This window comes from Pristiophorus japonicus, chromosome 9 (genome assembly GCF_044704955.1).
Source record: "Pristiophorus japonicus isolate sPriJap1 chromosome 9, sPriJap1.hap1, whole genome shotgun sequence".
Taxonomy (NCBI): domain Eukaryota; kingdom Metazoa; phylum Chordata; class Chondrichthyes; family Pristiophoridae; genus Pristiophorus; species Pristiophorus japonicus.
In genome coordinates, this window is record NC_091985.1 from 54025990 (window position 1) to 54042949 (window position 16960).

Consider the following 16960-nt stretch of genomic DNA (forward strand, 5'->3'; position numbering starts at 1 on the left):
GAATTAAGGGTTACGGGGAGCGGGCGGGTAAGTGGATCTGAGTCCATGGCCAGATCAGCCATGATCTTGTTGAATGGCGGAGCAGGCTCGAGGGGCTAGATGGCCTACTCCTGTTCCTAATTCTTATGTTCTTATGTTCTTATAATTTCCCACTCCAGAGCACACAATCTAGGCTGACACTTCAGTGCAATACTGAGGGAGTGCTGCACTGTTAGCGATGTTGTCTTTTGGATGAGATATTAAACTGAGGTCCTGTCTTCGCTGTCAAGTGGACATCAAAGGTCCTGTGGCACTATTTGAAGAAGAGCAGCGGAGTTCTCCTTGTTTCAGTCAACCAAAATCAGATTACCTGGTCAAATATTTCAATATTTGATTTTAAATTCATTCATGGGATGTGGGCAGCGCTGGCAAGGCCAGCCTTTATTGCCCTTGAGAAGGTGGTGGAGAGCCGCCTTCTTGAACCGCTGCAGTCTGTGTGGGGAAGGTACTCCCACAGTGCTGTTGGGAGGGAGTTCCAAGATTTTGACCCAGTGACGATGAAGGAACGGCGATATACTTCCAAGTCAGGATGGTGTGTAACCTAGAGGGGCACTTGGAGGTGGTGGTATTCCCATGCGTCTGCTGCCCTTGTCCTTCTAGGTGGTAGAGGTCGCAGGTTTGGGAAGTGCTATTGAAGAAGCCTTGGTGGGTTGTTGCAGTGCATCTTGTAGATGGTACACACTGCAGACACGGTACTTTGGTAGTGGAGGGAGTGAATGTTTAAGGTGGTGGATGGGACGACCTTGGATCTGGCCTGGAGGTGGCGGAGGTTGAACAAATTCCTGTTTGTCCTGTAATTTAGGAGCATTGTAGCAAGGAAGATCGAGAAGAGCGTTGGTGCGATGATGCAGCCCTGCTTGACCCCAGTCCGAATGTGGAATGGGTCTGTAGTGGATCCATTGGTCAGGATCACAGCTTGCATGTCATCGTGGAGCAGGTGGAGGATGGTGACAAACTTTTCAGGGCAACCGAATTTGAGGAGGACACTCCATAATCCCTCACGGTTGACAGTGTCAAAGGCTTTTATGAGGCCGAAGAAGGTCATGTACAAGGGTGGTGCTGTTCCCTGCACTTCTCTTGAATCTGCCGTGCGGTTAAGATCATGTCCATTGTGGTCCTTAGTGGGCGGAATCCGCATTGCGACTCTGGGAGGAGCTCTTCAGCCACAGGAAGAAGGCGATTCAGGAGGATTCTTGTGATGACTTTCCCGGTGGTCGACAGCAGGGAGATTCTTCTGTAGTTACCGCAGTTGGACTGGTCACCTTTCTTGAAGATGATCACAATTACAGTGTCTCTGAGATCTCCTGGCATGATTTTCTCCTTCCACATAAGAGAGATGAGGTCATGGAACCGTTCCAGTAGCGCTTCTCCGCCATTTTTTATTGCTTCGGTGGGGATTCCATCTGCTCCTGATGACTTGTTGTTCTTCAGTTGCCGGATGGCCTTTTCAACCTTGTGCCAGGCTGGGGTTGTGCTGAGATGGTGCTGGGTGGCATGCTGTGGGATGGAGTCGAGGACACTCACGTCAAAGACAGAGTCTCAGTTGAGGAGATCGTCGAAGTGCTCCTTACAGTGGGCACTGACTGCCTCTCTGTCCTTGAAGAGCACCTCTCCGTTCTTAGCCAGTAGTGGGGTGGGGCCTTGGGTGCTTGGGCCGTCGGTCATCTTGATTGCGCTAAAGAATCCTCGCACGTCGTGATTGTCAGCTAGCTGCTGGATTCTTGAGCTTTCTCCACCCACCATCTGTTCTTTAGGTCACGGGATTTCTGTTGGACCTCGGCCTTCAGATGCCGGTAGAACTGCTTTCTTGCCCTCGAGTTGTGTTGCTGCTTCAAGTCAAAGATTGCCTTGCGCTTGCGGCATATTAGCTCCTGGATATCCTGGTCGTTCTCGTCGAACCAGTCTTGGTGTTTCCTGGTTGAGTGATCGAGCGTCTCTTCGCAGGTGCAGATTACGGAAGCCTTGAGGGTCGACCAGGCACTGGACACCAGGCCAGATCCAAGGTCGTCCCATCCTCCATCATCGAACTACAGTACACAGACGCTGCCTGTGTCTGCTCACACTCGGAGGCCAAACTCCAAGCCAGCGTCAACACCTTCACCGAGGCGTACGAGAGCATAGGCCTTACACTAAACATCTGTAAGACAAAGGTCCTCTACTAACCTGCCTCCGCCACATAGCACTGCCCCCCGGTTATCAAAATCAACGACGAAGCCTTGGACAACGTGGACCATTTTCCATATCTCAGGATCCTACTGTCAACAAGGGCAGACATCAACGACGAGGTCCAAAACCGCCTTCAGTGTGCCAGTGCTGCCTTCGGTCGCTTGAGGAAGTGAGTGTTTAAAGACCAGGACCTCAAACCCAGCATCAAACTCATGATCTACAGAGCAGTGGTGATACCTGACCTCCTATATGGCTTAGAGACATGGACTATGTACAGCAGGCACCTCAAAACACTGGAGAAGTACCACCAACTCTGCCTCCGCAAGATTCTGCAAATCCATTGGCAGGATATGTGCACCAACGTCAGTGTCCTCGCTTAGGCCAATATCCCCAGCATCGAAGCACTGACCATGCTCGATCAGCTCCACTAGACGGGCCACATTGCCAGCATGCCTGACACGAGACTCCCAAAACAAGGGCTTTACTCGGAACTCTGACACGGCATGCGAGCCCCAGGTGGGCAGAGGAAACACTTCAAGGACACCCTCAAAGCCTCCTTGAAAAAATGTAACATCCCCACTGACACCTGGGAATCCCTGGCCCAAGACCACCCAACGTGAAGGAAAAGCATCCAGGAAGACGTTGAACACCTTGAGTCTCTTCGCCGAGAGCAAGCTGAAGCCAAGCATCAACAGTGGAAGGAGCTTGTGGCTACCCAGGCATCCCACCCACCTATTCCTTCAACCACCATTTGCCCCACCTGTGACAGAGACTAGGTCCCGCATTGGACTCTTCAGTCACCTGAGAACTAATTTCTAGTGTCGAAGCAAGTCATCCTCGACTCTGAGGGACTGCCTATGATGATGGATGGGGTGCCAATCAAGCGGGCTGCTTTGTCCTGAATGATGTCAAGCTTCTTGAGTGTTGTTGGCGCTGCACTCATCCAGGCAAGTGGAGAGTATTCCATCACACTCCTGACTTGTGCCTTGCAGATGGCGGATAGGCTTTGGGGAATCAGGAGGTGAGACACTCGCCGCAGAATACCCAGCCTCTGAACTGTTCTTGTTGCCACATTAAATTTCTGGTCAATGGTGACTCCTAGGATATTGATGATGGGAGATTCGGCAATGGTAATGCTGATGAATGTCAAGGGGCGGTAGTTGGACTCTCGCTTGTTGGAGATGGTCGTTGTCTGGCATTTGTGTGGCACAAATGTTACTTGCCACTTATCAGCCCAAACCTGAATGTCAGCCAGATCTTGCTGCATACAGGCATGGGCTGCTTCATTATCTGAGGAATAGCAAATGGCAGTCATCAGTGAACAGCCCCACTTCTTACCTAATGATGGAGGGAAGGTTATTGATGAAGCAGCTGAAGATGGTAGGGCCTAGGACACTGCCCTGAGGAACTCCGGCAGTGATGGCTGGGATGATTGACCTTCAGCCACCATAACCATCTTCCTTTGTGCTAGGTATGACTCCAGCCAGTGGAGACTTTTCCCCCTGATTTCCATTGACTTCAGTTTTACTAGGCCTCCTTGATGCCACATTCAGTCAAATGCTGCCTTGATTTCAAGGGCAGTCACTCTCACCTCATATATAGATATATTTGTGGACAGACATGTTTCCCTCCATTACAACAATGACTTTACTTTTAAAGTACTTTGTTGGTTGTGAAGTGCTTTCATACGTCATGAAAAGAGCTATTACCAAAATTATAACAACCGGAAATTAGACAAGAAATGTGAGCATATTTAAGATTTTTAATAATGGTCTGGATTTTGCGGTGGTAATGACGGCAAAACTGTCAGTGTTTGCTGTCATTACTCCTCTGAAGCTGACAGTAACTTCTGGAGCTGGTGCATGCACAGATAAACAAGGGAACCTAGAAGTTGCTGTCAGTGATTCTACGCTTCTCCATAGGGTGCATTGTTGAACTCCCTGGAGCCATCAATCTTTGAGAAATCACTGAGCTGATGAGAATTTAAGCTGTAATATCACTCTTTAAAAAAATGTTAAGATTGCTTATAATGTTTCAACTTCTACCTTATTTCCATGTGAATGTTCCAATCTTTATTTTGCTCTGTAAAATAATTAAAAAGTGAAAAAACAATCAGTGCATTTTACTTCCTGGTTTGCTGTAATTGAAAATTCTTCAATGTGATTGGCTGCTTAGCCAATTTGATGACATCACTGTTGCTGGGTGCTGGAGATCCCCTAGACTTGACACCAGCAGGAAATTAATGTCGGGAAAGCTAGGATTCACTCCACAGAGATCTCTGGATCTTTGTGGGCAGCTTTCTTCCAGGTCAGTGATGAGCCCCATCGCTTCCCCGCTGACCACAACTTCAATTCCGGGCCAATGTGTAGAACTCAATACTACCCTGGCAGATAATCAGCTAGTGAATGCAGACTGATTGAAGGTTTAAGATTATTTTGGAGTAATTCCCATGAAATACTTTTACAGAGGGAACAATCCTGGAATCATGTAAGAAACAATTGGATGCTACAATGGAAGTATTTTTGGATGGATGAATTAAGAAGGGCCAAATGGCCTTCCACATCCATAATTATCTTGTGATCACAATTGAGAACAGACAGCATTGTTGGGGAAATATTCACGTCACTGGAAGCAGTCAGCAACTTGTGCATCAATTTAGGTCCAATTTCAAACAAAAATTTGCAGTAACTTTTATTGTTTTAATTACCTAACGTGTGTTATAAACAGTATATGATTACCCCATCGAATTTGGGTTCGTGTTGATTTTTCTGATTACCCTTCTGTGAAGCGCCTTGGACTGTGTTTCTACGTTAAATGTACTATATAAATGTTATGTCTTCCTGCTTAAAACGGGTGCATTGGAAGAACTCTATATATCCGGCTTAGTGTAGTTGTAATTTTGTAAGAATCACATGAAGAGAAATTTGAACGCTTCTCTCGGGAGGGGTAAATATTCTTACAATAACCAATCACCTCGCTAAACAATTAGGTATTTGATTTTGTAAATGATCTTTCAATTTTTCCAGATGATTCATACAAGATGATGATAAAAGAAAATCCTATACGATGTTCAGATTTATTCCTGGCATCGTGCGGTAAAATGCTAATCTAATCGGAACCAAATTGGTTCCGATTATTTTTAAACAGTCACCAGATCCTCTGAGGAGTAAGGCTCCCTCTCAAAAGCACCTCCTAAGTTTTGGACCTGTTTTAGTATTGCTGGGAGACAGGTGTGCATCAGTGGCGATACCCATTCGAAAAGTGCCTGCTTCGCGTTGGAAACCGCTGGTGGGCGCTGCTCACCCACAAACTTCATCCAAACTGCGTGCCCGGCTCACAGTCTTCGAAGGACAGATAGTAAATTATTTATGAGCAGAAACGGTTTTCAAAACTAAACTGCAGGGATCCTCATTTGACCACGTTGCTGAGTCCAAGTATATAATCTTCATATTTTATATTTCACACTGGTTTAGTATAATATTTTGTGAGAATTATGAGATTTAGAAATAACATTGGTGTTTTCAGTAGTGTGGTAAAATGTATTTACGAAATCAAGCATTAAATTAAGATGACCATTTCTGCTTGCCCTAGTATGCGGTAAAAGGTTGCTGGTAATATAGAAACTATACCAAAAAAACTTTAAATTCTAGCATTATATTTTCCAGCTAATAGTAGACCGATGAACAATTTGAATATATTAGTTTAAATCCTCGGTTTGACTCCATGGTATAGTATGTGTGTTTTTTCTAGTTCCCTTTGATTTCCCAACCAAACCATTGAAGTTTTTTTTCGTGTCTATACTTCCCCTGGCATTGGACACAGCGAATCAAAACCGTGTAGTTTTCAAGTGAAGTGAGGCTAAGAGCCAGGAACGCAGATCTAATTCAGTCCCCATTTCAAAGTAATTACATAGGTCCGGAATTTATGGTCTTGATGACGGCGAACTGACAGCGTTCGTCGATATTTCGCCTTTGAAACTGACGGCAACTTCAGGATTTAGCGCATGCGCAGCCTAACGTGGAAATCCTGAAGTTGCAGTCCATCAGTCACTGATCGTCCACATGCTTTGCTGTGGATCGCAAATTACGGGCCATAGAATTTACAGCCATTCGGCCCAACTGATCGATGCCTGTGTTTATGCTCCACACAAGCCTGTTAATTCTGTCCTTATTTTTATATTTCCATTATTTATCCTATGTTCATATTTGTAATGCAAATTTCATATGTAAACTTCATACACTGTAAACACACCCTCCTGCTATTGGCAGTACTGCAGCAGCTCTGCTGGGCAGACAGCGTGATTTCAATGTGATAAGTTTACATAGGCAGTTGCCATTATAAATCTGGAATTAAGAATGTATAATGGAAAAAGTTAACAGGAAATATGCATAGATGTAATATATTATGTCCGAAGTCCATATCTATATTGGAAATCATAGACGGCTCAGAGGGCGGGTTCGGAGACGGTGAACCCGCCTCAGTGTCAGTTTCCCCAAGTGCCGAGTCTGCCTGCACTTTACAGACCTGGCACTAAGCGACAGGCGAGCCAATTGAAATAGTTAAGAGCTTGTTAACAGGCACTTAAAAACTATTTATAGCTCACCTTTAGATTTTAAGAATTCGCCAACGGCTTTCCCACTGCTCGGGGATCGCGTCAGGTAAGGAGGTCCGAGGTTGTGTCAGCATGGGATGATTTCTTAATTTGACAGATGCAAATGGTCTATAAATGCTCCGATTCCATAAGTATTCACTTTCCAAGGTTAGAAGCTGTTGCTTACTGCATTTGAAGACAGATTGAGCTTTATGCAGCTTGTAACTGTTTGGAGCAAACTCTATCCGCTGTCACCTCATTGAAACAACCTCACTCACCATTGACAGATCGCTTCTGCCATCTCAGGTTCATCAATTACATCAGCATCGATGCCCTTGAAAAAAATCTCACCTTGGTCCTCAAAATCCCACCACGATCATACCCAACAGTAGCAACAACACCAACCTTCTCCGCAATCAACTGATGCTGCACAGGACACAGGACATCAGCACCTGACCACATTGCTGCCGGGGACGCCAAGGATGGCCTCACCATGACCAGATTTACTTCACTTGACGCTGTACACCCTGGCTGCCACATGATGCGCCAGGTTGGCACCACCCCACACCAACACCATAAAGCATCCCTGCAATGTCCAAGCCATTCCTTTCACACTCATCACTATTCAGGTTATGTCTCACCCTTCACTACAACTCACTAAGCCACTTCCAAAGGTGCACACAAATCTGTCCAAGAAGAAAAAGTGTTGAAAGTAATGATTTCAATGTTTGACAACACATTAACAGAAACTTTACATGAACATTGGCTAAAAGACCCAAGTTACACCCTTATGTGTTGTTAGGGTATGATTGGTATAAGGATGAGGGTGAATGTGAGGGGTGACTAGTGAGGTGTGGAAGTGATAATGTAGATAGAGAGAGAGGGATGGGTGGAGGTGCAAGTAGGGTAGGGAACGCAGAGTGATGGGGATGTGATGAGGTTGAGCATGGCTTTGCAGTAACGTTTCATGATCTACTGAGATCATTGAAAGGTTTGCGTCACTGCAGCCAGGTCCTCCTGACGACATCCCTGCTTGCGTCCTCCTGTGCAATGTGCAACCAGGCTGCATTGATCTCCTGGGAGGTCTCTTCCACCCATTGGCAGGGAAGATAACCACTTTGCATGCTGTGACTCCCTCTATAAGCATATGGAGGGAGTCATGAGAGAGCCTGGGTGCAACCGTGCACCTTTGTGCAATGCTTGTCAGTGTTTGCAGCTCAATGCTGTAGAACACTGACATCACACAGTCAAAATAAAGTTGGCCATAGTCCCTTTAAGGAAACCAGCTGATGACACCTCATCAAATGATGTCACCAGACCCGCTTCCTTTTAATTGGCCAGGAACCTCGCTGGACGGGCTTAATAAGCCCAATCGGGGTAAAGTCATGTGGGAAGCTAGCATGGACTCAGCAGCGGGAATGGAACATGTCCCCGACATCGCCCACCTCACCCCCGACCCAGTAAGTGAAATCACGGCCTATCTGTGTAACCTTATCACACTGGTGAAGGCACTTCAGTGTCACCACTGGCAAGAGGCTGTAATGACAGCATAATAATGTTATAGTCATTTTCCATTATAAATGTGGACATAGAAACTTGTATGGGATATATAAAAGAAAATAGGGACTGAATTATACCTGTGAACCCTGATCCAATTACCCCTTGCCCTTCAACCCTGTTTCACCAGAAGATTACACTTGATCTTGACTCCTACTGTGCAACACATATCTATATAAAAAGCGAGATCATTTACACAATAGAGGTGTGATAACTAGGATACTATGAGTTATGTTGCATTTCTGACGCTAAATGTAAATGGCAGCTAAGAAAGTCTCACTTGAAAAATCAAGATTCCCAACCTGATGTATCCAGGATCCCCTGTTTAATCTGTGTATTCTCATTCTGAGAAAAGATAGGTCATCAAAGAATTCACTGCAAAAATTGCGATAATATTCTAGTTGTCTTCAACATCGAACAATGAATGATAGTGACAAATGTGTTTTTAAAGTTGATTGCAACTCACCCCGTAGAAAATAACTATTTTCATTACTTTGGGATGTATTGCTAATGTTAAAGGCGCTACAAAAATGTAAATTGTTGTTGTTTCAATGTTTAACTCAGAATTTTTCCTGAATATGTTTTTAAAATGTTCTGCCTTGAGAAATTCAAGTAGAACTAATAAAGCTTACTCAATCCCTTCTGGTATATTAGTGAATCATTAAATATGTTTATACTGAATGTGATGAGCTCACGTTGATAGAACATTTATGCATGTGTGCAGAGGGATGGGGTGAACAAAAAAGCACCTTTATTAAAAAAAAATTACCAGTATGCTCATGTACAATATCCATTTAGAATTTTAAATTGTTCTTTTCCTAATGCAAGTAACTATCACTTCTAGCTTTAAATCATGTTCATTAAAACAGTACAACAAAATATTTGTTTCAGAAACCTAATGCTTTATTGGCAATAATAAACTCTGAAAGTTACTCATTCAACATTTTTTAAAATCACATAAGCGATTGCTTTCATTTGTGCCAGATACATTTAAAAGTGATTAAATCCTGATATACATACGCCTTGTCATTTATGATTAAAAAATATGAATCCTTCAATAGTTCAACGAGCGAGAGCACCACAGGGTGAGGTACTGACGTACACAGACCAGGAAGGTGTAAGGAAACATTTTTACTTCTGCTCTCCTTGCCTTTGTCGGGAACACATACCGCAGAATTGTACAACCACAGCCCATTATTTACCATCCATTCAAATTAATTGAAGAAAGTAATTGGCCGGCAGGAGTGTGCTTCACAGAAGGGGAAGTTTTACCACATGGTTCCCCGCTCTGTGCTTAGTTAGCAGATTGGCTACTCAGACAATATAGGAACATAAAAACATGAGAACAGGAGTAGGCTATTTAGCCCATCCTACCCTATATGGGAACATGGCAGATCTGTGGCCTAACTCCACAGAGGTACAAATGATCAGATAACGTACTATAATTTCACTGCATCAGTCAATAAATCACAAATATTCTACAATGCAATGTTAATTGCATTTGGTATGTCAATCCATTCCTTACAAATCCTACATCTGGGTTAAGATCATTTGGATAGAGTCCATCCACACCTATATGATTGCCAGGTATTTGGCATTAAATGTGCCTTAATGCTTTCTACATTCATGCCTTGCACCTGGATCATCCAGGCCTTGGGGATGTCAGCTCCTTTTGCACATCCAGCTATCAGGTACCCTCCCTGTACCTGTGGCAACATCCTATGTTGTTTTGGCACAGAAGTTGGCCTTGAAGAGCTGCAAATTTGTACAGGCCATGATCATAATGAACACCAATGCATCTACATCTCCTTGCCAGAGTTTTTATTGCATCAGAAATTATTGCATCAGAAAATAAGCTTTAGCTTATGGCAAAAATAATCTTTCCTATTTTCCTGAAGGCTTTGTGTCTTAATGCAAGGAGTATCCATAATAAGGTGGATGAATTAACTGTGCAAATAGATGTTAACGGATATGATGTGATTGGGATTACGGAGACGTGGCTCCAAGATGATCAGGGCTGGGAACTCAACATCCATGGGTATTCAACATTCAGGAAGGATAGAATAAAAGGAAAAGGAGGTGGGGTAGCATTGCTGGTTAAAGAGGAGATTAATGCAATAGCTAGGAAGGACATTAGCTTGGATGATATGGAATCTATATGGGTAGAGCTGCAGAACACCAAAGGGCAAAAAAACGTTAGTGGGAGTTGTGTACAGACCTCCAAACAGTAGTAGTGATGTTGGGGAGGGCATCAAACAGGAAATTAGGGGTGCATGCAATAAAGGTGCAGCAGTTATCATGGGTGACTTTAATATGCACATAGATTGGGCTAACCAAACTGGAAGCAATACGGTGGAGGAGGATTTCCTGGAGTGCATAAGGGATGGTTTTCTAGACCAATATGTTGAGGAACCAACGAGGGGGGAAGCCATCTTAGACTGGGTGTTGTGTAATGAGAGAGGATTAATTAGCAATCTCGTTGTGCGAGGCCCCTTGGGGAAGAGTGACCATAATATGGTGGAATTCTACATTAGGCTGGAGAATGAAACAGTTAATTCAGAGACCATGGTCCAGAACTTAAAGAAGGGTAACTTTGAAGGTATGAGGCGTGAATTGGCTAGGATAGATTGGCGAATGATACTTAACGTGGATGGGCAATGGCAGACATTTAGAGACCGCATGGATGAACTACAACAATTGTACATCCCTGTCTGGCGTAAAAATAAAAAAGGGAAGGTGGCTCAACCGTAGCTATCAAGGGAAATCAGGGATAGTATTAAAGCCAAGGAAGTGGCATACAAATTGGCTAGAAATAGCAGTGAACCTGGGGACTGGGATAAATTTAGAACTCAGCAGAGGAGGACAAAGGGTTTGATTAGGGCAGGGAAAATAGAGTACGAGAGGAAACTTGCAGGGAACATTAAGACGGACTGCAAAAGTTTCTATAGATATGTAAAGAGAAAAAGGTTAGTAAAGACAAACGTAGGTCCACTGCAGTCAGAATCAGGGGAAGTCATAACGGGGAACACAGAAATGGCAGACCAATTGAACAAGTACTTTGGTTCGTTATTCACTAAGGAGGACACAAACAACCTTCCGGATATAAAAGGGGTCAGAGGGTCTAGTAAGAAGGAGGAACGAAGGGAAATCCTTATTAGTCGGGAAATTATGTTGGGGAAATTGATGGGATTGAAGGCCGATAAATCCCCAGGTCTGATGGACCGCATCCCAGAGTACTTAAGGAGGTGGCCTTGGAAATAGCGGATGCATTGACAGTCATTTTCCAACATTCCATAGACTCTGGATCAGTTCCTATCGAGTGGAGGGTAGCCAATGTAACCCCACTTTTTAAAAAAAGAGGGAGAGAGAAAACAGGGAATTATAGACCGGTCAGCCTGACATCAGTAGTGGGTAAAATGATGGAATCAATTATTAAGGATGTCATAGCAGCGCATTTGGAAAGAGGTGACATGATAGGTCCAAGTCAGCATGGATTTGTGAAAGGGAAATCATGCTTGACAAATCTTCTGGAATTTTTTGAGGATGTTTCCAGTAGAGTGGACAAGGGAGAACCAGTTGATGTGGTATATTTGGACTTTCAGAAGGCTTTCGAGAAGGTCCCACACAAGAGATTAATGTGCAAAGTTAAAGCACATGGGATTGGGGGTAGTGTGCTGATGTGGATTGAGAACTGGTTGTCAGACAGGAAGCAAAGAGTAGGAGTAAATGGATACTTTTCAGAATGGCAGGCAGTGACTAGTGGGGTACCGCAAGGTTCTGTGCTGGGGCCCCAGCTGTTTACATTGTACATTAATGATTTAGACGAGGGGATTAAATGTAGCATCTCCAAATTTGCGGATGACACTAAGTTGGGTGGCAGTGTGAGCTGCGAGGAGGATGCTATGAGGCTGCAGAGTGACTTGGATAGGTTAGGTGAGTGGGCAAATGCATGGCAGATGAAGTATAATGTGGATAAATGTGAGGTTATCCACTTTGGTGGTAAAAACAGAGAGACAGACTATTATCTGAATGGTGACAGATTAGGAAAAGGAGAGGTGCAACGAGACCTGGGTGTCATGGTACATCAGTCATTGAAGGTTGGCATGCAGATACAGCAGGTGGTTAAGAAAGCAAATGGCATGTTGGCCTTCATAGCGAGGGGATTTGAGTACAGGGGCAGGGAGGTGTTGCTACAGTTGTATAGGGCCTTGGTGAGGCCACACCTGGAGTATTGTGTACAGTTTTGGTCTCCTAACTTGAGGAAGGACATTCTTGCTATTGAGGGAGTGCAGCAAAGGTTCACCAGACTGATTCCCGGGATGGCGGGACTGACATATCCAGAAAGACTGGATCAACTGGGCTTGTATTCACTGGAGTTCAGAAGAATGAGAGGGGATCTCATAGAAACGTTTAAAATTCTGACGGGTTTGGACAGGTTGGATGCAGGAAGAATGTTCCCAATGTTGGGGAAGTCCAGAACCAGAAGTCACAGTCTAAGGATAAGGGGTAAGCCATTTAGGGAGATGAGGAGAAACCTCTTCACCCAGAGAGTGGTGAACCTGTGGAATTCTCTACCACAGAAAGTTGTTGAGGCCAATTCACTAAATATATTCAAAAAGGAGTTAGATGTAGTCCTTACTACTAGGGGGATCAAGGGGTATGGCGAGAAAGCAGGAATAGGATACTGAAGTTGCATGTTCAGCCATGAACTCATTGAATGGCGGTGCAGGCTCGAAGGGCCGAATGGCCTACTCCTGCACCTATTTTCTATGTTTCTATGTCTATGTTTCTATTGCAACTCTTTCTTCACAAAGCCCGATGTCTCACAGATGTACTGCAAAAACATTATTAAACCTAACACAGCCTGAAGGTGCAATGGCTTAATGCGTCAGCCAGCTGTGCTATGAACGAGGTAATAGAACATGTTTTTTTTCTTGCAGTTCCCCAAACCGTGATTTCCTGAATTTAGTCATAGTATGGGTGGGAATGCGTTATGGAAAAAGACGTTCTTCTTTGGGATGGGAGGTATGGCGATGTGATTCAGAATGCAAATGCACAATTCCAAGCAGCCAGTTACAGAGCAGTCATGGCAGAAACCTTTCAGCATGTTGCTCTCGTAGCTATTTGGTTGATGAATGGTGGTAGATGCAATTTAAAGAAAGAAAATACATGGGTTACAAGAATTGTGTTATAAATTAAAATAGAATGTTGATATTTAACATTAACTTGGACGTATAAATTGTATTTAGAATGTACAACTTTTGAAACAAATGTAAATGGCTATTAAACTTTAACAATTAGTGCATGGGGCGCTGCAGTTTATGAATCAGCTATATTTCAAACCGTATCTCTGTGTGAGTTGACTTCCTTCCTGCGAATACTGTAATGAGAATGGGAAATCCCACAAAATATCTTGCATAAAAAATCTATCTGCGCCTATCCTCTGAGGACTACAGTGGGATTTCGACACCAATATAAAAAAATACGAGATTACAATGCTTGGCTTTATTTCAACTATACTGCGAATTACGGAATCCCCAGTTATTCTGTATATTTTCCCAAATATAACACTTAATTTTTAGGAATGTCTGGATTTCTAGAAATGTTACAAGTATATATATTTCGGATGTTATATGTGAAGTGCAACATGTACGTTTGGGAAACTGGAATGCTCTTTCGGGGTTCCAAAAGGATAATGTAACCCGTTTTATCAAAGCCGAATCGAAAGGAGGAATTTCTTGTGATAATGACTGAACGATTAATATTTCGCTGTGCGTGGTTTCTACAGCCCAATAAAACACGTAATGGGTGTAAATCTAGTTAAGTTACTACAATTTCCACCGTGCATGTATTGAAACCGCGTTCATTCACTAAAAATCAGCGGCTTTACTCAGAACCGGCGCAGAAAAGGCAGCGCTTTAGAAACGACAGAAAGGAAAACACGATTAGAATCGCAGGTTTCGTGCGATGATTTCTGTTGGGAAGTGTCGTGCAGTTTGGTGGCTGCTGCTTTGACAGCGGAGCATGGCACCGTGCTCTGTCGATCAGCCCTGGAGCCCGGGAGGACTTTCTGACGTCTTTTGCGCATTTCCTGCATGAAGACCAACAGAGGAGGAGGGAGAGAGAGAGAGAGAGAGTAGGAAATCACCGCAGCCTCCAACAACAGCCTCTGCAGTTTGGCTCCGCGAGTTGCCAACAGCAGCCAGCAAACAACAACAAAAGGAAGCAGGTAGTGGCGAGGCTCACATTTCTCTATGTCTCTCTCTCTCACTGTAATTATACCTGTGCTGAAACAAAAATCCCATTTGTTTGACACAAACAGAAAAAAAAGTCGATTTCCTGCATGAAAACCCCTCATGCACAGTGTAGCCGTGTGTGGATGTGACCCGAAAGGAGGAAGAGACGCGATGCGGACCGCTAGCTGAGGAGCATCATCTGTTTTTATTATTTGGGCTGTTGTTCTTTTTTTTTGGAAAGAAATAGTTGAAGCAACAATCCCCTCTCGCTTTCCCCCAGCTCTCCCCCCCCCCCCCCAGCTCCCTGCCCCCACAGACTGCATTGAAGAGTTGCTGAGGGGGGCTGGGGGTCAGCTCCCTTCTCCCGGCTCAACTTGTGCCGCGGCTCGCCGTCAAAAACAAGCCCGAGAGTGTCGCGAGAGCAAGGAGAAGGGGAACAAAATCCACAGGCACAACACAAGGCACACAAAGTGAAGGACGGGATCGCTCTGCCTTTCTGAAGAAGGAAACGATCAGGTTCAGATCCCAGCCCAGCCGGGGCTGGCGGCTGGCGGCGGACTGCACGGCTGCTCTCCCGCTCCCTCCCGCCCACAGCGGAGCGATGGTCGTCTTCAATGGATTACTGAAGATCAAGATCAGCGAGGCTGTCGATTTGAAACCCACCCCGTGGTCCCTGAGACATGCGGTGGGCTCCAGGCCCCAGACTTTTTTGCTGGACCCTTACATCGCCCTGAACGTTGACGACTCGAGGATCGGCCAGACCTCGACCAAGCAGAAGACCAACAGCCCCGCCTGGAACGACGAATTCGTTACGGACGTGTGCAACGGCAGGAAAATCGAGCTGGCTGTCTTTCACGATGCGCCCATCGGTTACGACGATTTTGTGGCCAACTGCACCATCCAGTTCGAGGATCTGTTGCAGAATGGCAGCAGGCACTTCGAAGACTGGGTAAGACGCTGCTAATTTGTGTGTGTGTGTCTATATATATATATATATATAAAAGCACTTAAAACAAACAAATCACTCCCACCACAGCACAGTTGATGTGCCCGTCATAAAGACAAGGGGTTGACATGCAGTGTTCTGCTTGTGTTAAGTGTTCCCTTCTCTTGCATCTCTCTCCAAACAACGTGTGTCCCCAGCCTGTCATTGACAGGAGTTGCAGTTTATTGAGAATACAGTTAATATATACTGTTGACCGTGTATTCCTCATCCAGTGATATGTGGAGCAACAGGATGCGGCAAAACTATTGCACGCCTGTTGATTTATTCTCTGGTGTAGTTATTGTGGAAGGATTGAATGTTTCTATGCGTGTTTTATTGTCTGGTACTGCATGCATGAGCACATTAAGTGCTTGTGTATGTTTTAAATGACACTAATTTCATTTAGTTCACATCTCAAAGAATCCTTTGGTTAAACCTGAATGTTCATAGAATCTGTGCTAATGCACATTGTATAGATTTCGACACAACCGGTAGTTGAAGTAATAATTTTCATTCTATCTGATTGCAGTGCACACTCTGGTCATTATTGTGTTGTCCACATATAAAGAACTCCTAACAGTTATGCTATTAACGCTATCAAGACTTCAGATTTTTCAGTGTCCTTGACTCTGCTTTTATTTTTCAGTTGTGACTGTTCTTACTAAAACAAAATCATATTAAAAAAACACAAATATAAATAGATGTGAATCCAGGTCATGGTTGTGTGAGGTGAAGGTTTGACTGGAGGATGTAGTGAGCATCTTGAGGGAAACAGGAGCATCAGCAGGCAGTATGGGCCAAATTTAAATTCAGGTGATGTAATCTGACTTTTGAAAATGTCTCCACTGTTTGCATTCTCTGCTCAAGGTTATACCTATAATGGTGACATGACACCTATTATTTTGTAGTATGAATTTGAGTGCAGGTGCAAATGGTTACATTATTTCCTCCCTATCTCTGTAATCTCCTCCAGCCCCCCCTCCCCCCCGCCCCCCCACCGCCCGAGATGTCTACGTTCCTCTAATTCTGCCCTCTTGAGCATCCCTGATTATAATCACTCAACCATTGGTGGCCGTGCCTTCTGTTGCCTAGGCCCCAAGCTCTGGAACTTCCTGCCTAAGCCTCTCCGTCTCTCTACCTCTTTCCTCCTTCAAGACACTCCTTAAAACATACCTCTTTGACCAAGTCCTGCGCTAATTTTTACTTCTGTGGTTTGGTGTCAAATTTTTATCTCATAATACTCCTGTGAACTGCCTTGGGACATTTCACTACGTTGAAGGTGTTATATAAATACAAGTTATTGTTGATAAAAGAGAAAATACGGGGAGCTGAGAATGTGCAGATTTAAAAAAAAAGCTCTTGGGTACTACAACATATGAAGCATTA

At 44.3% G+C, this 16960-nt stretch overlaps 1 protein-coding gene across 3 annotated transcripts in view; it reads left to right on the plus strand.

Moving 5' to 3' along the window:
• Nucleotides 1-14456: 14456 nt before the first annotated feature.
• The window catches only part of LOC139273052 (protein kinase C epsilon type), an 801226-nt gene continuing 798722 nt past the window's right edge, over nt 14457-16960 (plus strand). For all 3 annotated transcript variants that reach the window (XM_070889353.1, XM_070889354.1, XM_070889356.1), the window contains exon 1: nt 14457-15538. In XM_070889353.1, the coding sequence (XP_070745454.1) occupies nt 15191-15538 (348 nt within the window). In that variant the 5' untranslated portion in view covers nt 14457-15190. The remainder of the gene's footprint in view (nt 15539-16960) is intronic.